The sequence below is a fragment of the Gossypium hirsutum genome, chromosome A11, assembly GCF_007990345.1.
Source record: "Gossypium hirsutum isolate 1008001.06 chromosome A11, Gossypium_hirsutum_v2.1, whole genome shotgun sequence".
NCBI classification, from domain to species: domain Eukaryota; kingdom Viridiplantae; phylum Streptophyta; class Magnoliopsida; order Malvales; family Malvaceae; genus Gossypium; species Gossypium hirsutum.
The window spans coordinates 60,938,503-60,954,049 of NC_053434.1; the positions used below are offsets into that span (position 1 = coordinate 60,938,503).

Genomic DNA, 15,547 nt, shown 5'->3' on the forward strand with positions numbered 1-15,547 from the left:
TTTTCTCAAAAAGATTTTATTGTCCAAACCAAAAAAAAATAAAAAATAAAAATTGTCAATAATTTTGTTTGTTTCCAGCTTTGAGTATTCGGTGGAATTGAAAGATGGGGATAAATAATTGATTTCTTTTGTAAGAAAGATGAACAAGTTATATCAATCGTTTGACATCTTATAAAGTTGATTTTTCTTTACAAAAAGTATTTTCTTTTACCATTATAAATCTTTTTAAAAATGAAACATGAAACATTTTACACAAATTGTATAATTCTGACTATTTTCTCCGAATTTAGAGTTAAGAAATTAAAAAAAGAAGAGATATCCATGTGCTCTCTTTCATGGAAGAGGTTGCGAGATAGGCCACTCATATCCGATCTATGTTTTATTATTTTCATTAATTAAAGCATTAAAATCCAAAACAAGGAAAACACTGTTATCCACACCAAGGGAGGGTGTGTATTTTCACTGTAATCCTATACTTTGGACAAAGCTACTTAGAATCAAAATCAATCTTCTCCAATCAAGCTTTTCATTATCGAAAGATATGCCTGTCGTATGCAGTTTATCAATGAAAACAATGGATTTCCAATGTCAAACAAGTTCTTTATGCTATTTGAACCCAAATGTTTGTTTTATTGGTCATACATATTCATGTTACTGATTTACTCCTGCTGAGTTGTAAAAAAGAAAAAAAGTTATACTATTCTTAGTCTCTTAAGCTCCATGTTTGAAGGCGCCAAGTTGCTTAGTTAACACACATCTCTGGCTCTTATGGTTGTATAAAAAGCATTTTATTATCCTAAACACAGAGAAAACCCAGAATGTAAGCTCTTGCAATCATTCATGAAATTGAATTACAAGGCTCATTGTTAGCAGAAAAGCACTGTTCAATCATCTACAATGCTTTTTGCACTGTTGGTCAGCACCAAAAATTAATGGTCACTGTCCTTTCCGGGTTTTAGCCACTGTTTCGTTTAATGCTGCTACTACTTGTCAGTAGATTTTAACAAATGCAAACTTCTTAAGCTACTGCACTTTGATAACTTTGAGCTGAACCATTAACTCTGGTGGTATGAAATTGAAACCTTCTATTGTTTTTTGATTAGAAATATATCATTATTGTCTTTGCATGGAAGTGCTTTGATTATGCACATGTGCATGAAGGGAAGAAATCATATCCCACGAGTTGCAAACCAAAAAAAAAAAAAAAACCATGATTGATTCAACCTAACCTTAGACTGGTCATGGGAAACCCACAATTGGACATGGAATGTCTTTTAAAAAACACCCTCCCTTCTTCCCCTGCATCATTAGGCCTTACAGTTAGTGGGATTCTAAAGGAAGACCATTAAAAAAGGTTAATTCATTCACTTTCCACCAAAATAACAGATAAAATTTGAAATAATTATGTGCCCTTGAATCATACAAGGGCGGGGAATCCATTTCCCTTGGACCCTTCTTTTTCTTCTTTTGCCTTTGGAGAAAGCTGAGATTTACAAAAAAAAGGGGTACTGGCAATGATGGTGTTATGGATATGGAGAACTTAAGGGTGTTTTGAGATGAGAGATATTATGGTCAAAGGCCCCAAAGCTGAAGACCAGCTTTGCATTATTGGGACAAATACTGAGCTGTTTTTGTACTTAAAGAAGACCAGTAAAAGGTGAATCTAATTATGACTATATGGTCATCAGTTCACCCCCCAATATTGCAAAAATCATTTCATAGACTTCAATCATATTGTCTTTAAAGTATTTTCCTTCAATCAATTTTCATTTCAAGATACTAAGAAAGGTTAAAGAGGATATGATTTAAGTTTAAAACTTTGTTCTTTTTTCACAACAGTTATCACATAAACCTCTCCATTAAGTTCTTAATTGCTTTCACCAAGGGAAAAAAACTCACAAAAGAACAAACAGCCTTTTTTTCCTGATTTTTTTTCATGCAAAAAAAAAATGGCTACTATACCAAAACGTCTAATCTAAGCATCTGTCCAGGCAGTAAATACTGGCACAGTTGGCACAGCGAGTGCAGGCCTTAGCTGAGCTGAAGGAATCCAAGAATTCAGAGAGTTTGTTGAACTAGTGAACAACTTGGTCGGTGGAGCAGGCATGGCAAACGGCAATGGTAGGCTATTTCTATCTAGGCTGCCGCTGCTACCTTGTGTTGAGCTGCTCAAACTAGTCAACAGTGAAGAAGCATTGGAAAAGTGAGTCCCCATTTTGTTCGAATCATCCACTTCCCTCTGGCCTGAGTTGATTGTGTCCGTCCCAACCAGATTGTCTGGGGCCAATGAGAAATCCTGTCTCTTATAGTTCTCAATCATATTTGCCTGTTTCATCTCCATCTGCTGTTCAGGGGACTGGTGAAGGACGATTTTCCAGTCTGGTTGAGACCCGTTGTTCTTTGGTGATATGTTGGTTTCACCGTAGCTATTATGAACTAAAAGATTGTGGTTGATAGTCTCATTTGCAGGTCCTATGTCTTTGTTTCGCCGTGCCAGGTCTCCAGCAAGGAGGGTGCTGCTTGCCATGATTCGTTCCACATCGTACCTCGTTATGTCGAAATTTGTCACGGCATTCGCACCACGGAATTTGATAGCCGCTATGTCATAAGCCTCGGCTGCTTCTTCCTGAGTGCCTGAAATGGAGGGAAAAAAAAGCTTGAATTAACCTTGTTACGTATAGTACAAAAGAAGACAATCTAGAAATATAATCAGCTTTCTTCTCGTGCATGATTGTGGACAAAACAGCCTTATTCTTTTCACTTTGCTTTTGCTTTTTGTTTTAGGAAAAGAGCCGAAAGAGCCAACGAATTGGCGTTTCTAAAGTCAATAAAAACACACTCTAAAATTCAATGATATATGATTAAATGAAAATGGCCGAAATAAACTCACTAAATGTTCCAAGATAAAGGTCCTTGTTCCCAGCAACTCTGCCTATCCGAGCTTGCCATCTTCCATGCTGATGATGTCTGCTTAAAATTTCAGAACAGAAAAAAAAAAATAATAAGATAAAAGGAGCTGAAATGATGTGGAGCTGAAGCTCAACAGCTTCTATAACTGAAGTACATAAGAAGACCTTGTCACTCCTCTGTACATTGAAGCTCCCCTTGAGAATCCACTGCTTTTCCTGCATATTGTATAATTTTATAATCATTAAAAAAAATCATAGATCATGGTGATCCATGCACTGCAGTGAAAGAAGAAGGGGACAAAGATCAACTACCTTCTCAAATGAGCAACATACTCCTGTCTAGTCATGTTCTTCATTTCCTCAAGTTCTTTTTGGTAATTTTCCAACTACCAAACAAAGTATCATAATTACATTTCAGTACCAAAAAAGAGTTCACATTCCCTATTTGAAAAAGAAGAGAAAAAAAAGAGTAACTAGAAAATTAGCTAATTACTGGGAAGTTGATGTGAGTGGAGGGTCCCCAATACTTGAGTGCAGCTAAATCATAAGCTCTTGCAGCTTTCTCTTCCATATCATAACCCCCTAAAACAAAGATTTTGGAAATGATTTGTTATTCAACACATTACAAGAATAAACATAAGATAATAATTAATGATTAATAATGCCAGAAGGGCTTACCCAAATAAACTGAAAATAATCATTTGATTAGAATCGGAATCCCCAAGTCATGCATGAAAAAGAGAACAAAAATGAGTCCGGTCAAGAACAAAAAATACCAAAATTAGAGGGTATATTATTGTTCCACACTAACCTTGTCTTCCTTTCCTGCTTTGCCCTTCCTTCTTGCAACTATTGTCCCATAGATGAGCTTCATATCTTCCCGTCCATCTATGTCTAAGTAACATAAAAGGGAAATGCTTTAGAGAACTAATAAAAACAGGATTAAAGGAATAGATTACAAGAAAGAGCCAAATAGAAACTTTAATATGTAAAGAAAGAAAAAGGGTTTTGTAGGAAAGCATAGAAGACAGAAGAATGTTGAATAAGAAGATATTTAAGATGCAGGGAAAAACTTTTAACCTTGTAACGCCTCTATATTGAGAAGTTCTTTGCCCGAAAGTATCAATGGATTTCCTGTGGGCAATTTGCTTCTGATCTACTTTCTCAGGCCCTCTTTTCTTGGTTTCCATTGCTGCATAGTCAGTTGCAGAAGGTGAGATTTGCTGTGAACCAGCAACACTGCTTGATTGTGAGCCAGGGCTCATGGACAAGCTCAAAGACTGTAAATCTCCATATGCCATGGCACCAATAGAGCCAGAGTCAGCTCCATTATCACCCATGCACCCTATCATCTTCTGATTCATCGCAGAATGCTCAGTGGAGTAGTTTCTTGAAGCCCAGTGCTTCATAGCAGCGCTTCCATCATCTGCCATTGTTGGGAGCTGAAGATTGCAATCAGTAACATGGGTTTCTTGATCAGCTTCTTCTGCTAGCAACATTTCTTGGTTTCTGTATCCTGAGTAGTATTGGTATTGTTGGACCTGAAGTTGGTGTTGGTGGTGCTGCTGCCTCGAGGAGTGTTGCAGGTGGTCTAGGCAGTTCTGAGAGTTGTGATCTTGATTGGGATTTTGATGGTAATACATGCTGTCTAAGCTAAGAGCCATAGTTTCTCTGTCACTGCTTTCATAGTGATGGGTCCCCATGGTTGCACCCCCAAAGAAATCCTCCAGTTTAGGAGTTGAAGTAGGAACCATTGCTTCACACCAAAAGTCAAAGACAGAAAAGTCCAGAAAAAATATAAACAACTATTTCCCCCAAAGCATAAAACAAACTCCAAAAGAAAAGAATATACAAGTAGAAGTTTGAGCCTAACCTTGTGACTGGGACCTGCCAAGAGCTTCCATTAAACAAAGAGAACCATCAGACTTTAGTGGCATCACAGGAAAGTGAGAATACAAGCCCCCATTTTCTCCTTCATAATAAAGTCCATAACTAAGATGAGATGGTGGAGATGGGAAAAAGCTTGATGGAACTGCTGTTGTAACACCAGAAGCAGCTAACAGTGTTTTGTGATTACTATTATGGCCTTGATTGCTAACCTCCATTTTCATGTGAGAAGATAGTGAAAAACCTAACCAGTTACTACAGTTATTGTTGTTGTTGTTGTTATCATCATTGCTCATGGACTTCATCTATTAACTATGATGCTTCTTTCAAACCTAGTAAAGATTCTAGGCAAGTTTATCTTGGCGCAGGGCAACTCAATCATTGGGAAACAAACGAACTAATCATAAACCAAACATCTCAATGCTTCACTCCATTTTTGCAAAAGAAAAAAAGAAGAAGAAAAAACAGACACACACAAACAAGAGGGATTTTTGGCTTTTAGCTGCAGAAGTGATGGATCAAATCTAGCAACTTATCTAAAACAAATCCAAAGCTCCTGCAACTGAATCAATTCTATTTCTATGCATGACTCTCTCTCTTTCTCACAGAAAAAGGATTTCTAAAGAGAAACAAAGCTAGTAAGTTCCTTTAAACTAAACAAAAAGAATGAGTTCTAGCAAGCTATGCTGGGCATCCTTCCTGCATTCCATAGGGATCTGTGTATGAGAAAGACCTCTTCTTTTGCTTTACCCTACGCTCCTTCTTGCTTCCACTTACCCTTTTTCTTTTTAAAGACCCCTCCCCCAACACACATTGAAAATTCAAAGATTCATTTAGAAAGATTGGGAAAAGACTAGCCCCAACCAGAAGCTGCCGCACCCAAAGACAAGATGCTTGTAGCAGTAGTAGCGCTACTTACGAGCCAATGGATCCTTATTTTTCCATGTGGATATACCACAGTTTCCTGTTCTCCAATTAAAATATCAACACCGTCTCTTTTCTTTCATGTCGGTTTAATATCTACTTAAATACTTGCCGCGATTAAGCATTAGTCTTAAAAGGTTAGAATCTTCCACTTACATAACATTAAATGTTATTTCCCCCATTAAGCAAAGATGGTTTAGGGAATGTATGTTTTTGGTCTTTCAAGCTTCCTTATAGGATTTATGATCAAAATTATTTATTTTTTATTATTCCAATATTTTTAAAAGGCGAAAAGGATGTATCCATCGACACATTAAATACACTGATTTCATGTACCACTTAACTTGAAAAACTAAATAAGTGAGCATCTCTTGTCTTTATAATACAAAAAAGACCATAATTTTAGGACAGAAATTCCTTTTTACAAATATTAAAATTCCAATTTAACCTTATCGATTACATGACATAAAATTAAGCTCTAAGTACAATAGTAGTATTTTTATTTGGTACACCTCAGTATATTACATTAAAATTTAAAAACCTTCATAATGGGAAAGTAATGGTGTCTCCTAAAGGACTAGCCTTTTTGATCACTTTACAAGAGATGTAAGAAGCATGTGTACAAGGTTATAAACACCAAAAATGAATGACAAAAATAGCTTCTTAAATGAGCTGCCATACATAATTCATAGGGTTGAAGTGAAAAAACCAATGTCCCATAAATCCTTTGTTTATTTATTTATTTATTTTGTCCTTTTATGGTTGTATTTAAAATAATTTATACAAATTTTAAGACATCGATTTCATGTTGCTTTAATATTATTAGCAGATCTGCCAAATACTCATTTACTATTGAGGTTGTGATAGACTTTGAGATTAAAAAAAAAAGAGGGTTTTTATTTTTATTTTTTTTAATGTTAAAAGAAAGAGGACTATATTTGTACTATATATAATATTTTTTATTGAATTAATATCACGAGTTAATTAGTTTATATATACAAATTACATTATATTATTTTTATATTTTTATTTAAAATCAATAATGGTAAAATTTGAATGTGTATTATAATGAATTTTAAACATTTTATTTTATATAAGTAAAAACTCATTTAAGTTTTATATATATTTTTAACAAATATTTTACTAAATATATTATAAATTTAAAAAATGGCTTGCTTTAAAATTGAAAAAAAGAAAGCACTTGCTAAAAGAAATCAAATCAAGCATAATACAAAATGACAAGCCTTAAAGAAGGGTTAGAAAATCAACCCCACCTTGTCTTAGCCTGCTTTTTCTTTTCTTTTCTCTTTTGGGTAGTCTTAAATATCAACCTTATGTGCCCATATCAAAACTTTAACTCAACGAATTAATGCATGTACCTTTTGGGCGTACAATCCTTAAGTTTAAACAACCATGATGATGATGATGATAAATAGAAGAGAAAAAAAATGAAATTACATAAAAAGAAAATGCTTCAAATGCTAAAATTTAAAGGTTAAACTACACTAGTAGTAATAACTATTGATAATTTTTTTATACATCAATTATGAAAAATTATAAAATAATCACTTAATTATTAAATTTTATCTTTTTTTATTACTAGTTATTAGATGACTAATGGGAAGATGACGTAGTAGCTTTTGAAATTAGCATAATAATAATTTTAACACTCAACATTTATATATTGTGTCAATTTAGTCTTGATATTAAAAAATTTTAACCCTTAATATTTACACATTATATAATTTGATCTATTTTGTAGTTTTGCTTTCTTTCTTTCTTTCTTTTTTTTTTTGACCTTTTTCACCTTAAAAGCTGGAAAAAAGAATTATCAACAAATTTTGATTGAAAATATGAAAAAAAATGGAAATACTAAAAATCTAATATAACAATTTTCATTTTTTTTATTATTTTAAAATTAAACCTCAATGTAGCTCGATTGACATAGGTATTGTTGTCAATGTAGGAGGATGTGGGTTCGAGTGCGTTAAAACATATTATCTTCCTATTTATGGGTTAGGAGGAGCGAAGAGGCAAATTTGTAAAAAAAATACACAATGTATAAATATTAAAGGTTAAATTTTTTAGAACAAAAACTAAATTGACATAAAACATAACTATTTGAGGGTTAAAATTACTATTATATTAAATTTAAAAATTACTAAATTATATTTTTCTTTACAATTTAATAGTTGATGATAAAAAAAAAGTTGAACTATTGTTTTATAATTTTTCATATTTGAATGATTAACAGTATAATTAATTTAAAATAAATTTTAAATTTATTAAAAATCATTTGTATAAATAAAAAGAAATAAGTTGTAGGAAATAAAAATTGACTAAAGAAAGCAAGGCCATCAATGTCGAAAGTCCATGTCGGGCTAACAGAATAAAAACTTTCAGAATTATTGACGTGGCAGCAGATACAGTAGAAGATCCTTTTTATTTATTTATTTATTTAATGATTTATATTAGTCGTTGGATGTAGTCAACACTCAACACCTCTCTTACATGACAAAAAGTGAGTGGGTCACTGTGATGAAACATGGAGGGAAGCTCTATTATGAAAGTATAGCAAGACCAGTCCTTTCAATTTTGTTTTTTATCATTAATATATCTTTATTGTCTATCAACATTAATTTCTTGAGATTTGTGACCAACTCCTCTTAATAATATTATCTTAAGTTTTAAATTATTCAAATTTTAAATTATTCAATACTTGTTCTTTCATTTCATTTGTTTATCTATAATTTTTAGAGAATTAATGGAAAAAATACATAAATATTGTTGACAAATTGGAGGCAATGTGATATTTTTGGTTCAAACGATATTATTGGGCTATTTATTTCAAAGATATTTAGATGAGTAAAACTCATAACATGAATATTACTTGAGTTAAAATTGAAGATATTCTTGCTGTAAATAGATTATTTGCGAAACACGTAAAATCATTTTTTATCTTTGAAGGCATTAGATTAAATTGGAACTCTTATGGAAGTAGTACTTTGTACTGATTTTTAGCCTTCTTTATAGAGTAGTGATTAGATTTTAATTATTATGCAAACAAAAGTTTAGTTTAAACTTAAGTAGTATATAAACTTAAGTTTTGTCTAGGTTATAAAAAGAAACTAAAACTTTGAGAATTTGATAGAGCACAAATCTGTTCAAGTTAGGAACGTGTATGTGTACATTATTTTTGTTAAAGTTGTGTGATTCGAATCCCATAACTTGTTAAAGAAATAAAATAGAAAGGCAAAATAGGGGGATTTATGGGGACGAAAGACCGAGGGCCATGTTACACAAGTTGAATTTGTATAGAACTATACTTCTTCTATTAGATATTGATTATAACAAGGTTGTTTAACCCTTAAAATGTGTAGTCAAAAACCTCTCATATTGTGTTTTTTCAACATTAGTAAATTTCTCTTTCTCTGCTCGTAATTTTTCTCGATAAGGGCTTTCCACATCAAATTTGTGTGTTCTTATTTTTCTTTCTTATTATTTTGCGATCATTCCTACTGCCATTATCGACATATAGTATAACAATATCTATAAGCAATAAGGAGAGCCTCTTGAGTTGCAAAGTTAAGCTTCCCAGGGGAAAGCTTAGTGGGAGAGTAATATAGTCTTTGTATAACAATGAAGTTGCTAAATTGGTGAGTATTAGACTAGTGTTAGGACTTAATCATTAGTTGTACTATGAGAAAGATAATGGATCATTGCTTTAAGTAAGGTTTAGTAAACATAGACTAAGGTCGAACTGTATAAATAATCTCGATATTCTTTTAATTATTTTCACACTTTTTTTTTCTTCGTGATTAAAACTGTGATCATAGTTCCAAGTATCATTTTAATCACAATTTGAGTTAATGAAGTAAGTATTTTTACAAATATAAATAGCGATTTTAAGGAAATAAGTCGTGATTGATTTGAACATGAAAGAAAAAGAAGATGAAGACAATGGTAATATTTGGTTTAATTTAATGGTGTGATGAAAGTAGAAAGGAAGATGTAAGGCAAAAGTTTGAAATTCCTGAGATGATGGGGCCCTTAAAAGAACATGCTTTTTGTGGGATTAACACTTTTGTTTATCTGATTGTCTCAGATCTGAGTTAACCCTCACAGTGGGAGAATATTTTATAAGCCAATTTTGGGTGTAAAGACTTCTTTGGCCATTTGCATGCTTTCTTTTTCTCTTTAATTGCTGCATTAATTTGCAACCGTCCTTCAAACTCCTTTTCCCCGCTTACCTTTTCTATACCTCCATTTTAGCCTAATTATATTTACTTATTTTTAAAGGTCAATTTATATAGAAGAGATATGTACAATGACTCTTGTTTTCATTTATCATCATTAATTCTTTCAATAATTTTACTTGGTTTACTTTCTAAAACATCATATTTAAAGAAAATATATTAAAGTATTTTATAAAACTAAGGAAAAAGTTTCTCTAAATATTGAAAACAAACATTCAGAAGAAAAAAAACATAACATAAGGATCTATGATTTGGCAATTTTAGTACAGTCGAATTTCAATCAAAATTTTATGTATATAATTATACTAAATCTATGTTCTGTATCACATTACATATTAAGAATGTTTTTGTTTAGCAAAAAAGTGACATATGTAATGAAAATGTTTTATGCATTTTATTTTATTTATTTTACTAGAAAATAGATTAACTAATTGAAAATGACTTATTCGTCAATGAAAAATAAGCCTTTTTTTTTCTTATGAAAATTGATTTATCTTTTAAAAAGTGTAAGTCAATATATATATATACATATAAAGCCTTTACAAATAACATGTTTTTTTATATTTAATTTTAAAAATATCTAAAATATTGATTCTTAATATTATATTTTTTAATATTATTAAACATACATGTTTATATTTAATAATATATAATAAATTATTAATCATTATTAATATGATTAATATAATTTATTGTTTTAATAAAATCATTTAATATTATAGTTTACTTTCATCACTTTAGTAAAAAAATAGTCATAAAAAGATACCGCCATGACTAAACCTTTGGTCGACGTGGTACAAAGACCCACTAGGTTAATAGGTCAAAGAGGCAAAATGGACAAAATATTGCATTGGTGGCTCCAAGTCCAAGTGGGGAGGCTACGATACTCAAGAACGATTTTGCTAATGTGCTCATTAACAACTTGATGGTACACATCGTTTCCGTACAACTTGATACTCTTTCATCGGATAAAATTGTTTGTGATCGACTTGCCTAAACCATTGTATATGTATATACCTTAGAGGCTCGAAAATTACCACCCAAGATAATTTCCCAAATATGCTTAACTTAGCTCACTGGCCCCCAAAGCTAGACCCACTTTGGATGATCTCTCGACCAATATTAATCTTGCCTTTCCATATATATTATCCGAAGCCCTTTATCATTTTGGGGATCCTTGAATTTTTTTTAGATGAACTCAAACTTACATTTCACCCAATCAGGGCAATGTTGTCCACGATGTGAAAACAATTTATGAGCACTCACTCTCTGAATGACGCATACTACTCAAGAATAGTCTCTGTTATGTTGGCAAATATTGTGCTGTCTAGGTATGACATCCACCAAAATTGCAAAAATATACAAATACATTTATATTCATTAATTGGAACACTGGATTTCATTGAATGCAAATACAACATCAACATATTTTTTCACTATCTCATCTATTGATTTCTTGATGCAACCATGTCAAGTCCCTCCTATAACACATACGGTTCATACAACCCCTAAATTTGTTCCATATTCAAGTGTAATAGGAGAGATTAAGTATTTGTACTAAAATACATACTAAGAAATTAAATATGTGATATTATTTATTACCTTCTAGTAAGAGGGAAATCTTACGGTTAGGAAACGATGAGCACTAACCACAGTATGTGTATTCATGCCTAAGTTTGCAAGAGAAAGCAACAAATGTTCACTTTGCCAATCGATTCACTAATCACCCTACAAATTACCCTATACAAATATGTCAAATTAGAAGAACCTAAGCTGAATCAATCGATCACCTCAATATCTTCGAATAGAGGAAGAAAAATGGTATGCTTTGGCAACAACATTCCTCCAACCATTCAAAGTATCTAAGCTCTAGTGTATCAATCCATCTCCTTCAAGATTGTGTATATTGAAAGGGTTGGTTTGACAAGTTTGTCCAACCATGTGCACTCCACTTAGTACCCATCTAAATCATTATTTGGTTTCTCCCTTGATGGCATGACACCCAACAATTAACTGCATTTGTACTCGAGATCGATGCTACTAGTTGTGGTTTCCACCTCCTCGTTAAGTGAAAGGTGAAAGGTTGATTTTAAAATGACATTTTCAAGCATACTGGTTGTTTCCTCGCATGGAAAATGAAATGTAAAACGTTTCTAGCCTTCATCTTTCCATCGAGGTGACAACCAAATCTAGAATACTTTTCAACTTTGTCATTGTAAATGTCACATACGGTAGAATGATTGAGCTTTGAGAAATGTAAATTATGCCAGATCTAAAGAATTTGATCTACCAACTATTAAACAATCACAAAAAATTATTATTAAAATTCAAAAATTATAAAAATATTTCTAAAAAATTAAATTAGAAAGAATTGAGTTGAAAAATAATAAATTTGGTCCATTTTCAAAAATCAGTATTATTAAACATACATGTTCCACCATTTTTTTCCTGAAAATAAGTGAAAAATAATAAGCTTTTTTTAGAGATCAAGAACTTGAAAGAGTTGGAGGGTTTAGGAAGACTTCGGGTAGGAAGAAAGGAAGAACGAGTAGGTATTTATAGATAGGAAGTTAACAGCCATGCGAGTTAACTTTCACTATAATTAATTGAGTTGAGCCAACAACCAGATAAATATCATAGTCAAACCTCTTAATCTTAAACTCGACTTCCATGAATGTCAAGGTATTGTACATGTATTTTATAGTACTACTTCTTGACATGCATGACATGGATTAGTGTAATGATTTAACGTATACACCAAACTTAATCTTGTGAGTGTTGAGATAATCTTCCACATATTCTACTAAATATTAAAATATACTATATAGAAGTTAAAAAACAATATTGTAACATATAGTAAATAATATTAAAATATATTGTATAAAAGTTAAAAAATAATATTTTTTGAGTATAGGTTAGGATAAGTTGTTTTTTTTTCTTTTTTTGTCGTAGTCAGGGTATCCATCATGTGCAATTGTAATTAATCTGTTAGGATCGACCAGATTAAGCAACAAGTAAAAAAAATAGCGGAATAAATTGAGAAATTGAACACACAAATTTAATGTGGAAAAACCCCTCTAAAGAGGATAAAAAATCACGGGCAAAGATAATTTAACTATAATGGCAAAAGAATTAAGAGTACAAAAGATAAGAATTAAGAGTACAAAAGATAAAGATAAAAACTAAACCCTGAAAATCCCAAATAAAGAACCCTCAAAATGTAAACACAAAATTCTCTAAATGTGTTATGAGTTCTAATATCTAATGGGTGTCTTTTCTAAAGTTGTAAAGCCTATTTATTGACTAAATTCATAGGTCAAATAATTATAAAATAATCTAAACTAATCAGTGTTTGATTGAAAAAAATAAACAGAGTTTAACTAGAAGATTATTTCTCAAATTTGACTAAAATAGGAGTCATATTTAACAAATCTCCACCTTGACTCATATTTCCACAACGCCATCTTTGCCAAAGCCCGCCACGAGCCTATCTTGAACCATGCATGGAATTAACTGAGTCGAATCTGTGCTTAGAAACTGGAAGACTTCTAGCCTTCGACTTGTACACTGCCAAATCAAAACTAACCCGGGTTTGATTTTCACGAACACAGTACCTTAACTTTTCAAAACCTACATTCAAAAGAGAACCTCTCTTAAACAAAATGGCCATACATTTTTCCCTCCTATGACCAAGTTGCCTCCGCTCTAAACGAGTTGACTTCGACTCTGTAACAGACGAGGAGTGTCTGGTTTCACTAGTCACTGTAGAACCTTCCAGAATATAAAGAATTCTAGACCTTTTACCTTTTAACAAAACGAGAGCTCCACGAGATACTTTAATGCCGCTTGACTCGATGTGGATTCTGCATCCTTTCAAGTCTAAAATACTCAATGAGATGAGATTCTTTCGTAAATCAGGTACATAGCTGACATCTGAGAGTGTCCTAATTGTCCAATCGTGTATCCTAATTTTAACAGTACCAATGCCAATTACCTTACTAGATAAATCGTTTCCCATGCGCACAACTCCACCTTTAAGCAAACTGTATGTCGAAAACCATTCTCTATTGGGACACATGTGAAAGAACATCCCGAATCTAGGTTCTACTCGGACGTGAGCTTAGAGTTATCACTCGTTGACACTAATAAGAAATCATCATCGCTTTCATCGCCAAATTAGCACCAGTTACATCTTCCTTGTTACTCTCAGTAGCTTTTTTATTTCGCAGTTTATAACAATCTGCTTTAGCGTGACTTAGCTTTTTACAATAACGACACCTTTTGTCTCGTTTCTTTGATGCTACCAAAATGAAAGCTTGTTTATCTGCCTTGCTATCTAAACCAAATTCATTGTCGAGTTTTTCTCTACTCAACAAATGACCCTTCACATTTTCGAACGAGAGTTTGTCTCTACCATAAATCAGGGTCTCCCTAAAAGACTTGTGTAATGGGCCAAATTTGCCCGGCCCATAGTAACCTAAAGACTAATAAATAATAACCAAAATTATATACAAATTTTCCAAAGTCCATTTACAAAGTTTAGAAGCCCAACAAACCCAATCTAAACCTAACCCAAATAACTTAAACCCAACTAAGCCCAAACCTAAAACCAAAACCCTAAGCCCACAACATTTTCAACTCAGAAAACAAAGGAAAACCCTAGGTGCGCCACACCTAGGTCTGCCTTTGCCATGTGCCGTCTGACACTTCTTAACCACCCCACTGACCTCCACACCATCTGCAAAGAAGGAAAAGAAAGAAGACAGAGACCATGTACAAGAACAGTAATCAACAGTAGAAAAGCAAATATGTATTCGGCTATAAAAGCCCTAATGGATGTAACTTTAATGGAGACAATCAATACAAAAAAATGAGACTTTTAAATATAAAATAAAGGAGCAGAGATTCAAGCAAAATCAAGAAGCATTCAAATACAAAAAATATACAAAAATAGAGAGAAATCGAACAAAAACAATCAAGTTAAAAAAAGGGTATCTCTTTATTTCGTTTTTATTTTCTTCTTCTTATTTTTCCTGAAACTATTTTATATACATATATATATATCAAAATATATAACAAAAAAGGGATTATTTTACCTATTCTTCGATCGACCGAAAAATGGGCTTCTTTTCGAGCTTCGACTGTCGTACATGGCGGTCGACAACGGCGGAGCCACGACAGGCCGATGACGGTGCCCCAAGCTTAGATTGAAACCCTAGCAGAGAAGAGGGGAAAGGGTTTTGGAAGCTTTTTTTTAAGAAAAGGGTAACAGAATGATTTTTAAGAAAAAATGGGTTTTTATAAAGGCACAAAACGGTGCTGTTTTGCACCAAGGGTACCAACGCCAAAATGGCGTTGTTTTTTGGCATGCCCGCGTGAGACCCGACCCGCTCCAGGGGGGATCCGTACGTTTTGCTATTTTGGGATATTTATCCCTTTAGTCTCTTTGCTTTTTAGCCAGTATGCAATCAAGTTTTTTATAATTTTAATTTATATCCCGTGTTTTATCTCAATTTCATTTTAGCCTGCATCTGAACGACACCGTTTTGAAGGGAAGGGATAATTCCTATT

The 15,547-nt window shown here is 32.6% G+C and overlaps 1 protein-coding gene across 1 annotated transcript; it reads right to left on the reverse strand.

Annotated features, from left to right (window-relative positions):
• Nucleotides 1–1,777: 1,777 nt before the first annotated feature.
• LOC107899132 (AP2-like ethylene-responsive transcription factor ANT) lies at nt 1,778–5,900 on the reverse strand. The gene is made up of 9 exons (XM_016824757.2): nt 4,783–5,900; nt 3,990–4,665; nt 3,721–3,803; nt 3,588–3,596; nt 3,403–3,491; nt 3,222–3,295; nt 3,075–3,125; nt 2,891–2,967; nt 1,778–2,634 (listed from the first exon to the last, which is right to left on the reverse strand). Exons 1-9 carry the CDS (start codon nt 5,099–5,101, stop codon nt 1,976–1,978), a joined length of 2,037 nt encoding a protein of 678 aa, XP_016680246.1. The 5' UTR covers nt 5,102–5,900; the 3' UTR covers nt 1,778–1,975.
• Nucleotides 5,901–15,547: the final 9,647 nt, after the last annotated feature.